Genomic DNA, 16,342 nt, shown 5'->3' with positions numbered 1-16,342 from the left:
AATGAACCAAAAATGAAGTCGTGTTGTGACCGTGGACTTCCCCTCTGCTGTACCTCTTGACTCTACTATTATGCTGCCTTGAAATCGCCGGGAAGGCTTTCGACTATGAAGTTACTTCTTCCAACACACCCAAGTCACGATAGGTGCTTAAAAATAGAATACGAGAGACGCACAGTCTTGCAAGCAGACTAGTCTATGTGTGTCATATACGATGCTAAAAGGTCTCGCAGCGGTCACCCATAACTGCCATCGCGAAGCTCATGCTCGGGAGTCACATTTGCCAGGTTTGTCAGCTGAAATTGTGTATAATTCTAAAGTCTGGTATCATACGAAGTACTGTCTAAATTCATGCCACTGCATCTAGCAAGTTTCCGTCCCATGTCTCCCTATCTCCAAGCCCCCTGTCTAAAGACAGAAATCCGGATTATCTGACTAAACGCCAAAAAGCAGCATCGCTAAATCCTGAATCCCATGAACCAGCTAGGAAAACTTTCATCTATCAGCTTGCCTGGTCTTAACCTCTACCAAACAGCTTCTTGGCAGTCACACGTCTCGTAGACGAGGGCGTATGCTCATTGGCGTCATAGTAGCCCCCATAGCCATTAGCATGCTGCTGCTCTGAAATCGATGACTGCGAGCGATGACTATACGCATCCGATGCCGCATCCTCAGGTCTCAGCTTCTGGGGACGAGGGGGCGGGGGAGGTGCCTGGGCCGGCGCGGAAGCCTGTTGGGAGGAAGGAGCCCTGTAGTACTCTTCCTCCTCCCACTGCGACGTGCTGGTGTTTGTCCTAGCGGGCTCGGCGCGCTCCGGTCGGGAGGTCGGGACGGGAGGAGCCTGTGCGGGTGCTTGGTGGCCGCCGTAAGAGTAGCCGTTGGTCGCCGACTCAGTAGGCTGTGTTCTCGCTGAGGGACGCTCTTCGCGCTCATCACGAGAACGTGTTGAGCGGTGAGTAGTTTCGCGGCTTGGACTGGCGTTGTTGCTGACGGGCTTGCGCGTGGTTGCCTGTTTTGGCTTGTCCTCGTCTGAGTCGGAACTGTTGTCCTCTAGATCGCGGTCTTCGTCGGCGTACTGTGAAGCAAACGTTAGCATACTCGGTTGTGAAGGGGCTGAACAGCTGTAACTTACCATCCTCAACTCCTTCCGCATGGCCAAACTGGCGCAAATGTCGCGGGCCTCCTCGATCGCAGTCTTCTGCGTCTTGAGCGTCATCCTGCGGTCGCGCGTCTCCTTGTTCTCGGCGGCGATAGCTTCGACCGTCTCGGCAGGCATGCCGAGAATCTCAACAGAGTTGAAAATGCTGTACATGCCCTGCAACAAATGTCTTTCAACAACCTGGGTAATGGTGTTGCGAATGAAGGTCTTGGCCGCAAGTTCATAGAAGATCAACATCTTTTCGCAGACCTCTTGCGCCTCGGTGTAGGTAGCTCCATCCTTGGTGGTCTCGATCTGCCACTTGCGAAGACGCTCCTCGTACTCGGGGTCGTACGGCTGGATCTCGAGGTTCATGTCTTGCGTCAGGTGCTCAAGCTCGACCTGTGCGTCGGCCAGCAGCTTCTTCATCTGAACATCGAGGAATTGGTAGCGCAGAGGCTCGCGCATGCGCTGAGGCCACGCGAAGTCGATGACCTCACTGAGGAACTCATTGCACACGACGCCGAGATTGTCCTTGTGCTCTTGAGCGAGCTTTGGCCAGTTTTCTGAGTAGCTCTGGAAGAGCATGTAGACAGCGCGAGGCTTGGGGTCCATCGGAAATTCGGAACCGCGAATCTGTCGCAGAAGCATCTCGACTTCTCTACCGACAAATTCTCTCTTGCTGCTGTCGCTGATAGTAACACCGTCTGCGGTACCGGGTGCAGTGGATGACGAGAAGCCGAACTTGCGACCGTTCTGGCGGATGCGGTGGGAGAACTTCTCGTTCTCCTCGATGGCGCGGGCACGCAAGTTCTGAGCGGGAGTACCGCGAGGATCGGCTGTGGCACGGAAAAAGTTCTTGCGAGGAGGGTTCTTGTAGAAACCGTAGACGGCGGGGATAACCAGTTCCTTGGAGCTGGAGAAGAGCTCAACGAGCTCGATGCGCATCTCCTCAACGGTGTCCTTGCCGGTGCCCATAGACTTGAGCTCCGAATCGCAGTCGTCGAGCGCCTTCTGGATCTGCTTGCGAAGTGTCTTGACGTGGCGGCCAATGTGACGTTGCAACTGAACGCTCAGCTTCTGCTTGAGCGCATTGGCACCGCACATGGAGCTGGGAAGAGCACGCCATTTCCCGCGGCCGAAGAATTCCTCCTCACGTTGGCGACGTTCGCGGGCTGAAGGCCAAGGCTGGCCTTGATCGCGGGGTCCAGGGTTCAGCAGGACATACCAGCCGAGCTTGAAGTAGTTTTGCTTGTCTCTATTCTGGACGAGCTCGATGAACTTGTCTTCCAGGCCGATGGACTCGCAAAGATCGGGTTTTGTCAGAACACCAATGGTACGGCTGCCCGAGGGATCGAAGTGGCGTGCCTTTGTGAGAATAGGCGCCTGGACATAGTCGGTATTGCCGCCAACGACGGCAAGGATGATGGTGCGGGAGCTCTTCATGTATCGCTCGCAAAGCGTCTCAATCGTCTTGATGTCGTCCATCGACTGGTCGTTGTTGGCGTTCTTGACGAGACCGGGAAGATCAACAAGAGTGAGAAGAGGCATGTCGGGACCTCTCTTCTCAACCACCAAAATGTCGCGGGCGGCGAATCTGCCCGGAATGTTCTTGGGAGCAATCATTTCCACCGCAGATCTCATCAGAGACTCGAAGGACATGTCGGTGTCGACGGCGCCGCCAAACTGCTTCAGCCGCTCCTGATCTCTGAAAGGCTTGTTCTTGTCGGGGATGATGGAGACGTTGAGACTCGCTTCGGCCGACCTGCGTAGGCGGATTTCGGTTGCGAAGCGTGTGCAGGCGCCGGCATCGCGAGGGAATGGGGTGCCAGTGATGGCCTCGAGGACGGAACTCTTTCCCGCGGACTGGTCGCCAACAACGACGATCTGGGGAAGCTTGACGTTGTCGAGCTGAGCAAACTGCAGCTTGTCAATGAGCTCGAGAAGGCCGCGCTGCTCATTCGCCATGTCCGCCGTCCCCAGCGCCGAGTCGATGTTCGGAGCCATGTCGCGTTCGGGTCTGAGAGAGACGTTAGTTGGGCGGTGACGACTGGTTTCTGGAACCTCGTACAGTGATCCCATCACAGTCTGGTCTCGATAGATGTGTGGTGTGGGCGATTGCGCAAGGAAAAGTCTTGGACCTCAAGAACAGGGTGCGAGCACAACACTGGGAAGGGAGAGCCTTTTAAGAGGAGACTACTGTTCGCCCAGTCCAAATACGAAAGAACAAACAAGCTTATGTGGGATTACGCAGTTACGCAGCGCAAGCCTGCATTGCGGCGCGAGACGTGTCTCGACCGAACATCACATGCCCCTCAGGTGAGAGTGTGTCCAATAGCCATGAAAGGGTGCCTGGATCTGGGCTCCAAGTCGTCGCAAAGCCGCGTCGTCAGCCCTCAGTGACGACCTTGGGGCGTGGGGAAAGGGCAAAGCTTCGCCTACTTCCGCGTCGCCACCGGGGCATACGGCGGTACGGCGATATTAGAGTTGGCATTCCATGGATGTTGCTTGGCTTGAGGCAGCCCAGCAAACAAGAGGCATCCGTTTGGGCCCTTTTTCGCCCGCCGACGGCAATACGGATACTGCAATTTCGTCTGTCACTCGGCGTCGGATAGCAGAGCCGAGACCAGTCGAGGTTGACGGAATGGATACTGTGGGCTAGAGCCTAGAGGACCACTCGGTCTCCATTATGCAGGGCGAAAAAGACTTTGAACAGCAGCGAGAAAGCTGAAAGCAATCCCATGTGCGCAAAGCCACCGAACTTTGGGACGGGGACCAACGCGTTTGTGTCGAGGTTGGACGAATGACGTCGGTAGCTCGGCAGTGGCACAGCCTCATTTTCCCTGTCTGGCACGTCCAGGAAGCCCGCGGTGGGAGGTGGAGGGCCATGGAGGCACACTTTTCCTGTCAAACTTGTTGACTCGGCCGCCGCAAAGTCGCACTTCTTCTCGCTTCTTCGCCTGGTCTCACCCTACGCATGACGAGCGTACGCGTCGGGAGGCACTCGAAGCCCCAATCAGAGCTCGGGTAAATCCGACTAGGCCGGTGTGAGGAGGATTTTGAGCCAGCCAACGTGGTGCTAGAGACGACGACGTTCAACGCCAAGATGTTGTTGGTGGTTGTTTTTTCGCCACTCGTTGGACTGCAAGGATCAGCCGGTGAAACGATTGGAGTATAGTGGCTGTGTAGAGAAAACTGTGGCTAAGCAGTCTGGTCGCCCCGGGTGAGTGATTAGGTAAGTTGAGATACCCCTCTATGTGGCTGTGCTACGGGCCTTCTGGAACTGTGGCGAGTGCTCAAAAGATGTGGCTGAAGCTACCCTCCCATCCTCTATTTCCAAGGTCCGCCGAGACCCTCGAACATCACGTCCTCAATCGCTCTCAGTCCTTATGGATTTCTACCTAGGCACTTATATCATTACTAATGCTCACCTCCGCAACCCCCTAAACCCCCAAGGCATCAAGCACAACAGCGTTCGGATTTCTAAGGAATAGCAAAGGACAAGGAAGCATGAGTAAGCGAAGGCTGGGGACGATTTCATGAGGAAAAAAAAAAGCAAAAGTTCAGAATCCGAACTTGTGAGGTTCGAATTCCTGTGAATCTCGGTCGTTGTGCCATGTCCTGATTCTACAGGTTGTATACCGCTCGGCTACTGCGGGTAATGGTTTTGAGATGAAAGTTGTATTATTCACAGCCGTATTCTATTGGAAGGGGGAGAGAATACACATAAGCCATCTCAGTATCTGAACTCCTGCCCAACAAGCTTCTCGCTTAAAGCCCACAGCATCTCCCCATCGACTTTACTCCTAGCCCACGGGTACACCTCTTCTTTCCAAGGATCAGCAACACGGCAATCACTAAGAAACTCCCCATTCTTCTCCTTCAGCTCCGGATCAAACGCAGCAAACACGTGCGTTGCGGCACCCTGGTCCATATCCTTGGGCTTGATATCCCCCATCCCCCACATATACTTACTCCCCACCACCACATCAGCCTTACGCAGTGCCTCCAGAAACCCGGGGAAGTCATGCGCCTCGTGCGCGGCTAGGTTCGTAGGGACGTACCCCGGGCAGAGACTAAACGCCGTCACACCCTTTGATGTGCCCAGCCTCTCAGCAAGGGCGATGGAGAAGAGGCTGTTGGCCGTCTTGGACTGCCCGTAGGCCACCCACTTATCGTAGTGCTTGCCCTCGTTGAAGTTATAGTCCGTCCAGCGCACATGGCCGAGCCTATGGGCGTTGCTGCTGACGTTGACGATGCGCGGGGAGGAAGAGGAGGCGAGGATCTTGGGCATGATGAGGTTGGTGAAGAGGAAGTGTCCTAGGTGGTTTGTCTGGAACTGGCTCTCATAGCCGTCTTCTGTGAGGCTGTAGGCTGAGGCCATGATGCCGGCGTTGTTGACGAGGAGGTCGATGTGAGGGACGTCTGTCCAAGATGTGACCGTCTCTGCTGCCTTGCGGACGTTGGCGAGGGAGGTGAGGTCTAGCGTCAAGGGCTTGACCTTGATCTCGGGGTGTGTGGTTGCGAGCTCGTCGACGAGGGGTTGGAATTTTGAGGGTGAGCGGCCGGCTAGGATGAGTGTGGCTGGCTTGGCTATGGCGACTTGCTTGACGAAGCTGTCGCCGATGCTGCCCGGGGAGACTCCCGTGATGAGTATCGTCTTGCCGGCGATGTGGGGGGCGTAGATGGGCACCAGCTCGCTCGCTTTGGTTTCGTTGTTGAAAGAAGGAGACATGGCTATAGCTTTCTGTGCCGTACTGAATAGTTTGGTAATGCTTAGTTTGGGATGAGAGAGTAAGGTATTGCTTGCAACTGCCCCTCGGACAAGATGATGAGAACGCAGGGACGGCCTCTATATACCCATCAGTCTCAACCAATACGAAGGATAAACACTACTAAAGGACGTAAGACGTGAGGCGGCCCGCATTCACTGGAAGCACGCTTGGAACGGATAGTCTTGGAATTAGTTCACCCCAAGATCACAAAGCACGAGATGGATGGGCTGCTTCATGTTGATTCGGGGCCATAGATCCCCGTTTAGCTACATGTAAAACCCCAGTAATCCTTCGTAAAGGACGTGGTGCCGGAGATAGGTATACTTCATTGGGGGTTGGGGGTCTTGCTTTCCCTATACGAGAGACCTCAAGCACGGAGTTAACGGTTCTAAGAGATCATACCACCGCCAACAAGTATCGTCAATGGACTATATTGGCACTGTCGGAGAAGTTCCTGCGGCACGGGTCATCTGGAAGCATTTTGGCATATGTGGACCAAACATGTGGTAATATTGCCTGTCCTAAAACCTGCGATCGCATCCCAAGAAAAGCACAATCTGGAATAAGCCATCCCGTTTCGCAAGCCTTCACGCATGTACAACTGTGCCGCTATTTTGTCCCAACGCCCATCTATCCATCCCAGATTCCGTCCCTGAAAACGCCCAAAACCATCATCGTCACTCGTTATAGGTAAACGTCTGCTGCCGTCCGGCGTTCGACGCGGCCAAGGTACGCGCTCAATTCTGCCGGCCGTGCCCGCTACCCCACGTCGCCCCGTTGCTACTCGGAGCCGGAGCGGAGCCCCGCACGTTTGCGCCGCCGCCGGAAGCGGAGGTAGACGATCGGTAGGCGGCAATGTTGTGGAACGGCGCCGCCGAAGGAGGGGCTGTCAGCCAGGTGTTGAGACTGACAGAGCCGCTGGTCTGAGCGTAGGCGAAGGCGCTTGAAAATTGTTCTTGTCTGGGCCGGGGGATGATAGTGTATTGAAAGGGGGAATGAGCTTGGTTGGAAGACATCTTGGCGGCTTCGAGGGTGGAAATTTGGGGCTTGTTCGTCTTGACCGCGATTGAGATGAGATGTGTGAATTGCAATGAGAGATTGAGCGACCGAATGAAGGGGAGAATTGGCTCGATAGCCCAGCTTTTGTAGTCATGATGAATGCTCCTCGAAATCCTCGCTCCTCACCACCATGAGGAGCGAAGCGTGAGGACCCTCCTCCTCCTCTTCCTCTTCTTCATCCTCGCCCTCCTCCTCAACAACAAAAAGACCAGGGGCTTTCCAGCGGGGTCTTTTGCGCCTGACTCCTCGCTATGGACAAGAACAAAAAGTCTGAAAGTTGTTGCCCATGATGGTGATGATGATGATGAGGTCCGGAGCCGCGGATGATTGTCTCCTATCAACGCCTCCGGGATCCGGGACTCGGGCGGCGGACCGCCGCTCAAAAGAACCTTGCAACATCAACAAGGCAAAAGTACGCAGGCGTGGCAGGTACTTTTGGCTCCCGAGGGCTACTGCAAGGCACGGACGTTCGTTCCTGGTACCGGATTGTCCATTGTATCAGGAGGAATGCGAACGCATTGGAGATTGCGGTGCAAAAAGACCATGACAGAGTGCGAGGGGAAAGAAAGGTTCGATGATCGACCGCGCCAACAGCCTGGCACCTTGTCACCGAGTTTGTGTTTGCTCCTTCGAGGATGGTCTTTTGCCGCTTGGCCGCCCGAACGTGTCAAATTCCAGCCAACAAGGACCTCGCTTGCAGTGGTCATGCAGAGTACTTGTGTGTATTGACTTGATTGGCCCCCTCACCGTGGCCGCAGTCCGAGAACACTATATTTCAGAGGCGGTCGCTTGCGTGGCAGGTCATGGCTAATAGGGTAGTAAAAGCATAATTAGACAGCTGGGCTGGCCTCATGGTGAGGTGTTGTGGAATCGATCCGCAACTTGTCCATATATTGAGACAATGCTGGCTGAGCTTCAGTGAAAAAGGGCCGCACGGGCAGAACAACGCCAAAGGGGGCCTTTTGGTTGGAGAAGATCTCCGGGTATCTATTCTCTCGCTCCTTCTCAGGGTTGATAATTCCGTCGTTATCGTAGTCTACCGACATATTGTACACACCACATGCTCCGCATGTGAAATTCGCCTATTTTACCGCTGACACCATGAGAAGATCAACTCCGCTCCCATCCGACTGTTCTGAAGACTTCCGCGAGCGCACCAAGAACTGTATCGACGATAGACTTGACGAAACCTTGGCGCTTGCTCTTGCCGGAGGAGTCCCGCAGCGGGTCTTCGCTTCCCATCGTAGGCAGGACGTTGTCGCTAGCGGACAAGCTCACGAAAAGAGCAAAGGGAATGAGCCAAACGCAGAGTCCAAAGTATGAGGCGATCTCGGTAAAGCTCGGGACATCGGGTTGGTCGTAGTAAGAGTGCATATTCGAATACGATCTTTGCTGCGCGGCAGAGAAGTGGCGGAACCAAAGGTAGTGGTTGACGAGGACCAGAACTAGACAATCAAAAGTTAGTTCCGAATGTGAATGTATAGTGTGTTTTCGTCAGTCTCTAGCACATAAACATACCACAAGAGGCCAGGAAGAGAGGGTCAGTCAGTCTAACGAAAGGGAAGCGGCGCATGTTGCCGAGGTAGACGACGTGGGAGATAACTCCCATGAGGGTCAACTTGAACGGGAATCGGTCGACGATGCATAGCAACAACTGCAGGACAATGACCGAATAAATCAACTTGGTAAGAAGGCGTTTCGCAAAGACGGTATGCTCCTCGACAAGCTCCGATAAGTAATACAGACCGGAAGCTGGACACAAGGGTGTCAGTAAGGAAACATCCTCGACCTGAGTGCCAAGGGAGAATCGGGGGGTCAAGACGAACCGATGGCGAGGGTCAGGAAGCAGAAGCCCACGATGGAGCCAAGGTAGCCGACCAAAGGTAGAATCCACATGGTGACGGATGTGATGTTTAGAATGTCGTCGTAGTACGTGGCATGAAGTGAAGTAGGAAATAAAGAGAGCGAATGTGTGAAGTTGGTGAATTATTGGTCTGCCGGGGTAGGAGGGTTGCGCACAGAAGCTCCCTACATTGCCTCTTGAAGCTATGACGGAGCTGGCCAGGGCGCGTCGTGAAATCCACTTTGCGAAAGCGTGGCCTTTGCGCGTCGGGTACCTTAGTGGACGGGCACTCGGGGGTTTCCATGATCCGCGGTGGATGAGATAAGCGATCGTTTAATTGGACGCATCCTCCTATCTTCGACCCCACCAACCCCTGGCTGCGGGGAGCATATCCTTATCGATAAACCCTTGATTGTGATTGACCGTTTTCTTATCGATAACTATCCGTGACCCCCCAGTTGCGAATTTTTGAGGATTTCCCACGACACACAATTCACCGCCCAATTCTTCGATGCGCCGGAGTGACGACGGACTGCTCTGAAGCGAATATTGACGGGAGTCTCCAGTTAAGATCAACCGAGGTCAATCTTCTACCAGAAACTGCCCAATATGTCGCGCCCTGAGGATACCCTGTAAGCTACAGACCTCCCTTCCAACCCCGCCATGTGCCTCCAGCTGACCAAATCTCTCTGCTCTCAGTGCGGCCGACATCCACTACAATGACTCCGAAGCCCGCAAGTACACGACGAGTTCTCGTATCCAAAATATTCAGGCATCCATGACCCGCCGTGCTCTCGAGCTCCTCGACCTCAAGCAGCCCTCCTTCATCCTCGACGTCGGTTGCGGCAGCGGTCTCTCCGGCGAAATCCTCACCGCCGAGGGCCCCGAAGACGGCGGGCCACACACCTGGGTCGGTATGGACGTGTCACCCTCTATGCTCGATATTGCTCTCCAAAGAGACGTAGAGGGCGATCTCCTCCTCGCAGATATCGGGCAGGGCGTACCCTTCCGCGCCGGTTCCTTCGACGCCGCGATCAGCATTTCCGCAATTCAATGGCTCTGCAACGCCGAGAGCAGCGACACCTCGCCCGAGGGCCGCCTCACCAGATTCTTCAACGGCCTCTACGCATCATTACGCAGAGGCGGTCGCGCTGTGTGCCAATTCTACCCCAAGAACGATACCCAGCGCAACATGATTACCCAGGCCGCAGTCAAGGCCGGCTTCGGCGCTGGTCTGCTCGAGGACGACCCCGAGACGAAGAATGTCAAGCTCTACCTTGTGCTGACTGTCGGCGGTACCGCAGAGGGTGGTCGCGGAGGCGACATCACAAATGTCGTTGACGGCATGGACAACGTCGATGTCGAGGATGCGAGGAGGAAGGCCAGCCAGCAGAGTGGTAAGGGTGATATCAAGAAGGGGAGCAAGGCGTGGATCGTCAAGAAGAAGGAGCAGATGGAGAGGAAGGGAAAGGTCGTCAAGTCTACCTCCAAGTACACTGGACGCAAGCGCAGAACCGCCTTCTAAGCGGACGGTCCTTTGGCGGGTTCTCGGGGATGTCGCATGGCATGGCGTTCAGGGGTACAATGGAAAACTTGCTTTTAGAGATCGAAAATCGAATCAGATACCCTCATTTACCTCTCAGAGTCTCTGTTCTCTATCTGAGACCGTTCTGTTCACGAATTCGGACTTAAGAGACCAACGATCTCGGGTTTGCAATGCCAAAAAGAAAATTCATCTGACCACACCAGGAATTGAGCAACGGATGCAGTAATACCTCGGGAGACTTCGCCGAAGTAGACAACAACTCAAGCATCCAACTCATGATGTGGCAGATAACAGATGAGGCAACTTTGGATCCTATGACCCCTTTCCCCTTTACCTGAAGATTGAACCCATCAAGGTACCTAGCCTCATGCAGTGCAACCCTTTCCCACTTACTTGTGGATCATGAAGCTTTTTTCTACTGTCAGACCTCTAATGAAGACCTTCTCACCAAAGCCAGGTATCTAATGTATTCCATTCTTTCCTACTCATCAAGGAGCTGAGATAAAATGAGTGTAGATAACAGATCAATAGGAGGATCTCTTCAGCTCACTTGCGATACCACATCCTCGACTTCCTTCCCTGTCGCATTTTCCGTTGCAATTGCAACATCCCATAAAGCAACGCCTCACTCGTCGGCGGGCATCCAGGAACATAGATATCCACCGGCACCAAGCGATCACATCCACGGACTACAGAATAACTGTAGTGGTAATACCCCCCGCCGTTGGCGCAGCTCCCCATACTAATAACCCAACGTGGTTCCGGCATCTGATCGTAGACTTGGCGAAAAGCGGGCGCCATCTTATTCGTGACGGTACCCGCGACTATCATGACATCCGACTGGCGCGGTGACGCTCGGAACATGAAGCCGAATCGATCTTGGTCGTATCGTGGCCCGGCGATGTGCATCATTTCTACGGCACAGCATGCGAGGCCGAATGTCATTGGGTACATTGATGACTGACGACCCCAGTTGGCGAGTTTGTCGAGGGTGGTTCTAGTGAAGCACAGATTAGGAGTAACCCATGGGTGATGCGCTCTGGACTGGGATACTTACACGGCGTATTCCACCAGGAACTTGGGCTGTGATTGTGTAGGAAGAGCAACTTCGCGACGATTTGGGCGTGGAGAGACAAACTTCTGGCAAGTAGGAGAAGTTGCTATGCATCGAGCGTTGACTGGTGGGAGAATCGATCGCGTCGCGAGTCCTACGGCGCGGGGCATCTGGGTTGCAAGAGCCATTGACATGTTGTACAGGAGAAAGGGCTATTTCGTACAGAGGTAGGAGCGATGGTCTTTGCAATAGACGGTGGAACGGAAGGGGAAGCGGTGTCTCTTAAAGCCCGGGAAGTATGCATGGGTCCCGGGCTCTGATACTCAGGGCTGGAGGTAAGACGTCTAGGAACACTAGAAACAGGGGGTAGGACCTCAAGTATTTACTAACTTGGCTCCAAATATAACTTGAAGAGAGCTGCGAGTTCAACTTACAGCTCAACGACATGAAGCTTTCATGAGGCTCCAGGTAATACTCGTCATGGTCCAGGTCGGAGCATCTTGCGAAGCCAGGCCTCGGATAGGTTTGCCAGAACCAAAGCAGACATTTCACAAGAAAACGAGGGCTTAAAAACAATGATGGCCTCATGTACAATCATGAGATCCCTCATCAAGTTGTTCAATGATCACGAGCTTGTAGGCCTTTCGCGCAATTCGTTAACCATGATTGGTCCTCCGTCTAAGTCGAAGCGCAGCCCCACTTCGGACTCGCGACGAGAACGAAGTGGGGCCAAGTGATCCGAACCCGCCTGCCCGGGACCCGTAAGTCCGTCGTCAGTAACACAACCGCAAGGCCATCCGTCCGCTGCAATCCTTTCAAAGAACGCATTCTGATCAAAATAAATCTTCATTCGTTCTAACATTCCCTGTTTCCGCCGGCCTTGATGCAGTTAGACTCTTCAGCAGCAACCCCTGACGTCGGCATCTAACGCTTGCCCTTTGGCCCCTGGATCAGTGCCCACCGGAGCTGTAAACGACAGACCTTGGCATGGAACTCCTTCCTTCCTTACGACATGGGCCTAAGAGAGCTCATAAGAAGGTTCGAACGGGATGTATTGCCTGTAAGACGAGGCACGTAAAAGTAGGCGGCCACCCCAAGTCAGGTTGAGCCCAGATCTGACTGCTACTCGGGACAGTGTGATGAGCGAAGACCGCAATGTAGCCAATGCACCAAGCAAGCTATTGCCTGCAGTTTCCTTTCAAAGGAACTATGTCCTCCCACAGAGACTACGACACCAAATCTGTCTCATAGTCTTTCCTTCAGGGACGGAGCACTTGATCTCAATATGCTTGATCTCGAACTCATACATCACTGGACACTCTATACATATGATAGCTTGACAGTCAGCCCTGTGATCAGGACTTTCTGGCTGAGAAATGCGGCGCAAATCGGGTTCCGCTGTGACTTCGTCATGCGGAGCTTATTGGCCCTGTCTGCCGTTCACCTAGCAACTCTGAACCCAGCGCGAGAAGAAGCCCTCTTTCGACATGCACTGAAGCATCACAACACATCGACAGCGGCGACTATTGCATCAATACACCATATAGATCAAGTGGAAGATGTCGCCATGCGAGAAAACCTTTTCCTATACTCAATGTTCATCATGTTTTATAGTACGCATTATTCGCTTCTCTCGACAGATATGTGGCGCTAATATCCCTGTTACTCTTCTAGTCATCTCACAGACGGAACACCCCCAAGATGCCTTCTTTGGCCGTCCGAGTCGGAAAGAAACATCATCCCCGGACTGGATGGTATTCTTCCACGGATCAAGGTCAATCGCGCTGGCGTCAATGGCACTGCACACCACGACCAGTCTAACCCATCCAGTGATTGGCTATACGATGGGAATGCTCGCAGATCGTGAGAGGACATCAAAGAAGCAATACCTCAGCACCTTGCTTGCCCGCATAAAAGAAGTCGATTCGAACGAACATTACGAAACGTATCTGCATGCCGCGGAAGAGCTTGAAGCAACCTTTGCGGTCCTGGCCGAGTTCCCAGAAAGCAGAGATATTTTCCACGGGTTCCTCTGGATCAGCAACGTATCGGACCACAGGGGAGATCTGATCGCCTTGATCCAGGGTCGTCATGCGTCACAGGAAGCGTTGGTTGTGTACACGTACTTTTGCAAGATGATCCAAAGGCTTCCGGCAAGATGGTGGTCCGAAAAATGGGTTCGGGGGCTCAAGGATGGTGCACTTGCCTCCCTCGATGAAGAGCATCGAGCTTGGGTCGTTGAATTGCCAAGTTGGACCTGATTCGTCTTCAAGCACACCTCAGGCGCACAGCTTTATCAAATCGCCTCGGCCATTAGGAAGCACCCGCAGACGTGCCGGTATAATCTCCATAATCCCGGAGGTTGACTCGTGCTTTACAAGCACCCATGTTCACCCGAATGGTTCACGGACAGCGCTGACATCCAACCGATGACAACCCTTTCGTATGCAAATGGCGTAAGCTGGAAAGCAACGTAGATCCTAGTGCCGAAATGTCGGAGAATAAGCACCATGCATTAGATGAAATGCATCGACTCTCATTAGCGGAACGCTACAATGGATTTCGCGCGATAGGTCGGGAGCCGTTAAGACAGGATCCACCGCTCGGGAAACGGCCCCCGGCTGGGAAACTGGGACCCGAGATCCGGGGAGATCGGCGGGCCGGGCTACGTCGCGCAACCGAGCCGGAGCCAGGGGCCGGACTCATAAGAGAGCATTGTACTTTTAAGCCGTCGTTCGGCGGACGACTAGAGTTGATGTTGCGAGAATAGACATGAAATAAAAATATCTTTATCGAACCCCTCGGCATCGATATTCATTATTTTACTAGCAACAGTCAATACACCAAACTACAATCTCCGTCACAAGATTCCAATTGATCCTCGTATTCTCCCTCTTTTTTTAGCGGTCGTGGCAGCGAAGCCTGTCGTTATATTCGCGATGCCTTCAGTCGCGCTGTCGCTGCTTGTTTCAGCGGCTGCGGTATGCCAGTCGAAAGGACAAATGCCGTGCCCAAGCTAACCACTTTTCCAGCTAAGCATCTATGGAGTGGCAACGGTCATCTACAACCTCTTCTTCCACCCCTTACGCCACTACCCGGGACCCAAGCTATGGGCAGCTACGCCTCTACCCGCAGCCATCAACATCCTCCGAGGCACTCCCCACCTGACCATTCTGGAACTGCACAAGCGCTACGGCGACGTCGTCCGCGTTGGACCCAACGAGCTGGCACTTGCACACGCTGACGCTTGGAAGGATGTCTGTGGACACCTCAAGCGCGGGCAAGACGAGAACGGAAAAGACCCAAAGTACGGCAACGAAGAGATGGACAAGAGCCTTATTTCGGCATCACGCGAGAGGCACGGGCCCGCACGACGACTGTTGTCTCACGCGTTCTCTGCTCGAGCAATGGCGGAGCAACAGCCCCTGATGGACCGATGGATCAGCCTCTTCATCCAGAGAGTACATGAACACAGCAAAGGTGGAACGGTGGCCATGGATGCTTCGAAGTGGTTCGAGTGGACGACCTTTGACATTATTGGGGATCTAGCCTTCGGCGAATCCTTTGGATGTTTGCAGAACTCGGCCTCGCACCCGTGGGTGGATAGCTTCTTCGCGTCCATGAAGATAATTCCATGGATTCAAGCCATTAGCGACTTCCCTCTCTTCTCCGTGCTAAAGCCTCTCTACTTCCTCCTCTTTGTCCCTAAGGATGTGCTGAAGCAGCGGCATCTAAGCCAGGTGATGGCGGAGGAGAATCTGAAGAAACGGCTGGCCATCGGAGGTGATCGGCCAGACTTTGTTCAAGCCTTGTTGAAGAGCGGCGAGAAGCTCGTAAGTACCAACTACCAAGTTCACAGCCCAAATTTCCTACGTTTTCGTCTCACAGATATGATGTGTAGGAAATGTCTCCGATGGAGATGAGGGATAACATGGTCCTCCTCACCACTGCTGGCTCTGAGACAACTGCTACGACTCTCGCGGCAACGACATACTTCTTGGGCAACCACCCCGAGGTCCTCGCAAAGCTGAATGCCGAAGTCCGCTCAGCATTCAAGAGCGAGCAGGACATTGATGTCAACAGCGTCCAGAGCCTCCCTTACATGCTTGCTGTTCTCAAAGAGTCAATGCGGGTTTATCCTGCCGTTGCGATTGCCTTGTTGCGTCAGACGCCTCCGAGCGGTGCGCAGATCGCCGGGGATTGGGTTACTGGAGGGGTGAGTCTGCCTACCTCCATGACGACGCGGCTTGCTTGAGTTTTATGCTGACATCAAATACCATGCAGACGACTCTTGGTATCTGGCAGTATGCTGCGTATCACGATCCCACCAAGTTCCTTTACCCGGACGCGTTTATCCCGGAGCGTTGGTTGGATGATAAGCGTTTCGATGGCGACCAGAAGAACTTGCATCAGCCGTTTTCTTACGGCCCTCGCAATTGCTTGGGCATGAAGTATGTTTTCTCGTACTTGAACGCGCTCTTCCTCGTCCTTGAGGTCTTGACCAAGATGGTTGTTAACATGATGCGTATCTAGCCTTGCATTTGCCGAGATGAGATTGATTCTTGCCCGCATCATTTGGAACTTCGACTTGGAGCTGGCGCCGGAGAGCAAATCTTGGGCAGATGGTCAAAAGGTTTTCTTCTTCTGGGACAAGCCTCCCTTGTGGGTGTACTTCAAACCCCGACAAGAGCAATGAACTATTTCGTAGCTTCCTTCGAAACGTCATACGGTGATCAGATAAGTGTTAGAAGCAAGGGATAAAGTTCAAGACCAGTAAGTGATATCCTAGTGAGAAGCAAATTTAGGAGGATGGTAGTATTGTATCTTAGATGGATTAGCTCCGTGCTTCGACTTCGCGTGGGTGAAACTTTTTGTCTGCTTCGAACATGAATATTTTCCCACAGGAGGCCGATCAGAAAAGCAATCCAAT

General features: G+C 53.5%; 8 protein-coding genes across 8 annotated transcripts; 4 read left to right on the top strand and 4 right to left on the bottom strand.

The window, feature by feature from the left end:
- Positions 1 to 1,048: 1,048 nt before the first annotated feature.
- Positions 1,049 to 3,142, bottom strand: BDZ83DRAFT_539299 (dynamin family protein; the record flags this gene model as incomplete). Its single annotated transcript, XM_060503386.1, has 2 exons — positions 1,049 to 1,072; positions 1,130 to 3,142. Coding segments are annotated over 2 exons (2,037 nt in total), but the record flags the coding sequence as incomplete, so codon positions are not given.
- A 1,729-nt stretch (positions 3,143 to 4,871) lies between these two features.
- Positions 4,872 to 5,870, bottom strand: BDZ83DRAFT_588144 (short-chain dehydrogenase; the record flags this gene model as incomplete). Its single annotated transcript, XM_060506103.1, has 1 exon — positions 4,872 to 5,870. The coding sequence occupies one exon, from the start codon at positions 5,868 to 5,870 to the stop codon at positions 4,872 to 4,874; it is 999 nt and encodes a 332-aa protein (XP_060360255.1).
- A 2,209-nt stretch (positions 5,871 to 8,079) lies between these two features.
- BDZ83DRAFT_708517 (transmembrane adaptor Erv26) lies at positions 8,080 to 9,100 on the bottom strand (the record flags this gene model as incomplete). Its single annotated transcript, XM_060511561.1, has 3 exons — positions 8,796 to 9,100; positions 8,488 to 8,721; positions 8,080 to 8,414 (listed from the first exon to the last, which is right to left on the bottom strand). The coding sequence occupies exons 1-3, from the start codon at positions 8,863 to 8,865 to the stop codon at positions 8,080 to 8,082; spliced, it is 639 nt and encodes a 212-aa protein (XP_060360254.1). The 5' UTR covers positions 8,866 to 9,100.
- A 186-nt stretch (positions 9,101 to 9,286) lies between these two features.
- On the top strand, positions 9,287 to 10,635 carry BDZ83DRAFT_635831 (methyltransferase domain-containing protein). Its single transcript, XM_060509208.1, has 2 exons — positions 9,287 to 9,444; positions 9,512 to 10,635. Exons 1-2 carry the CDS (start codon positions 9,422 to 9,424, stop codon positions 10,335 to 10,337), a joined length of 849 nt encoding a protein of 282 aa, XP_060360253.1. The 5' UTR covers positions 9,287 to 9,421; the 3' UTR covers positions 10,338 to 10,635.
- A 269-nt stretch (positions 10,636 to 10,904) lies between these two features.
- On the bottom strand, positions 10,905 to 11,716 carry BDZ83DRAFT_723043 (uncharacterized protein; the record flags this gene model as incomplete). The annotated part of the gene is made up of 3 exons (XM_060512523.1): positions 10,905 to 11,355; positions 11,416 to 11,498; positions 11,636 to 11,716. The coding sequence occupies 3 exons, from the start codon at positions 11,714 to 11,716 to the stop codon at positions 10,905 to 10,907; spliced, it is 615 nt and encodes a 204-aa protein (XP_060360252.1).
- Positions 11,717 to 12,202: 486 nt separating this feature from the next.
- Positions 12,203 to 14,159, top strand: BDZ83DRAFT_635827 (C6 zinc finger protein). Its single transcript, XM_060509207.1, has 3 exons — positions 12,203 to 12,492; positions 12,548 to 13,025; positions 13,087 to 14,159. Exons 1-3 carry the CDS (start codon positions 12,400 to 12,402, stop codon positions 13,671 to 13,673), a joined length of 1,158 nt encoding a protein of 385 aa, XP_060360251.1. The 5' UTR covers positions 12,203 to 12,399; the 3' UTR covers positions 13,674 to 14,159.
- Positions 14,160 to 14,444: 285 nt separating this feature from the next.
- BDZ83DRAFT_563442 (cytochrome P450 monooxygenase) lies at positions 14,445 to 14,765 on the top strand (the record flags this gene model as incomplete). Its single annotated transcript, XM_060503584.1, has 1 exon — positions 14,445 to 14,765. A coding segment is annotated over one exon (321 nt), but the record flags the coding sequence as incomplete, so codon positions are not given.
- Positions 14,766 to 14,906: 141 nt separating this feature from the next.
- On the top strand, positions 14,907 to 16,220 carry BDZ83DRAFT_680542 (cytochrome P450 monooxygenase; the record flags this gene model as incomplete). Its single annotated transcript, XM_060511201.1, has 4 exons — positions 14,907 to 15,245; positions 15,314 to 15,628; positions 15,697 to 15,863; positions 15,946 to 16,220. 4 exons carry the CDS (start codon positions 14,907 to 14,909, stop codon positions 16,106 to 16,108), a joined length of 984 nt encoding a protein of 327 aa, XP_060360249.1. The 3' UTR covers positions 16,109 to 16,220.
- Between the last annotated feature and the right edge of the window lie 122 nt (positions 16,221 to 16,342).

This window comes from Colletotrichum acutatum, assembly GCF_030867785.1.
Source record: "Colletotrichum acutatum strain CBS 112980 chromosome Unknown BDZ83scaffold_123, whole genome shotgun sequence".
NCBI classification, from domain to species: Eukaryota; Fungi; Ascomycota; class Sordariomycetes; order Glomerellales; family Glomerellaceae; genus Colletotrichum; species Colletotrichum acutatum.
The sequence above is the reverse complement of the archived record's forward strand: the minus strand, read 5'-3'. Positions and strand labels throughout refer to the sequence as shown.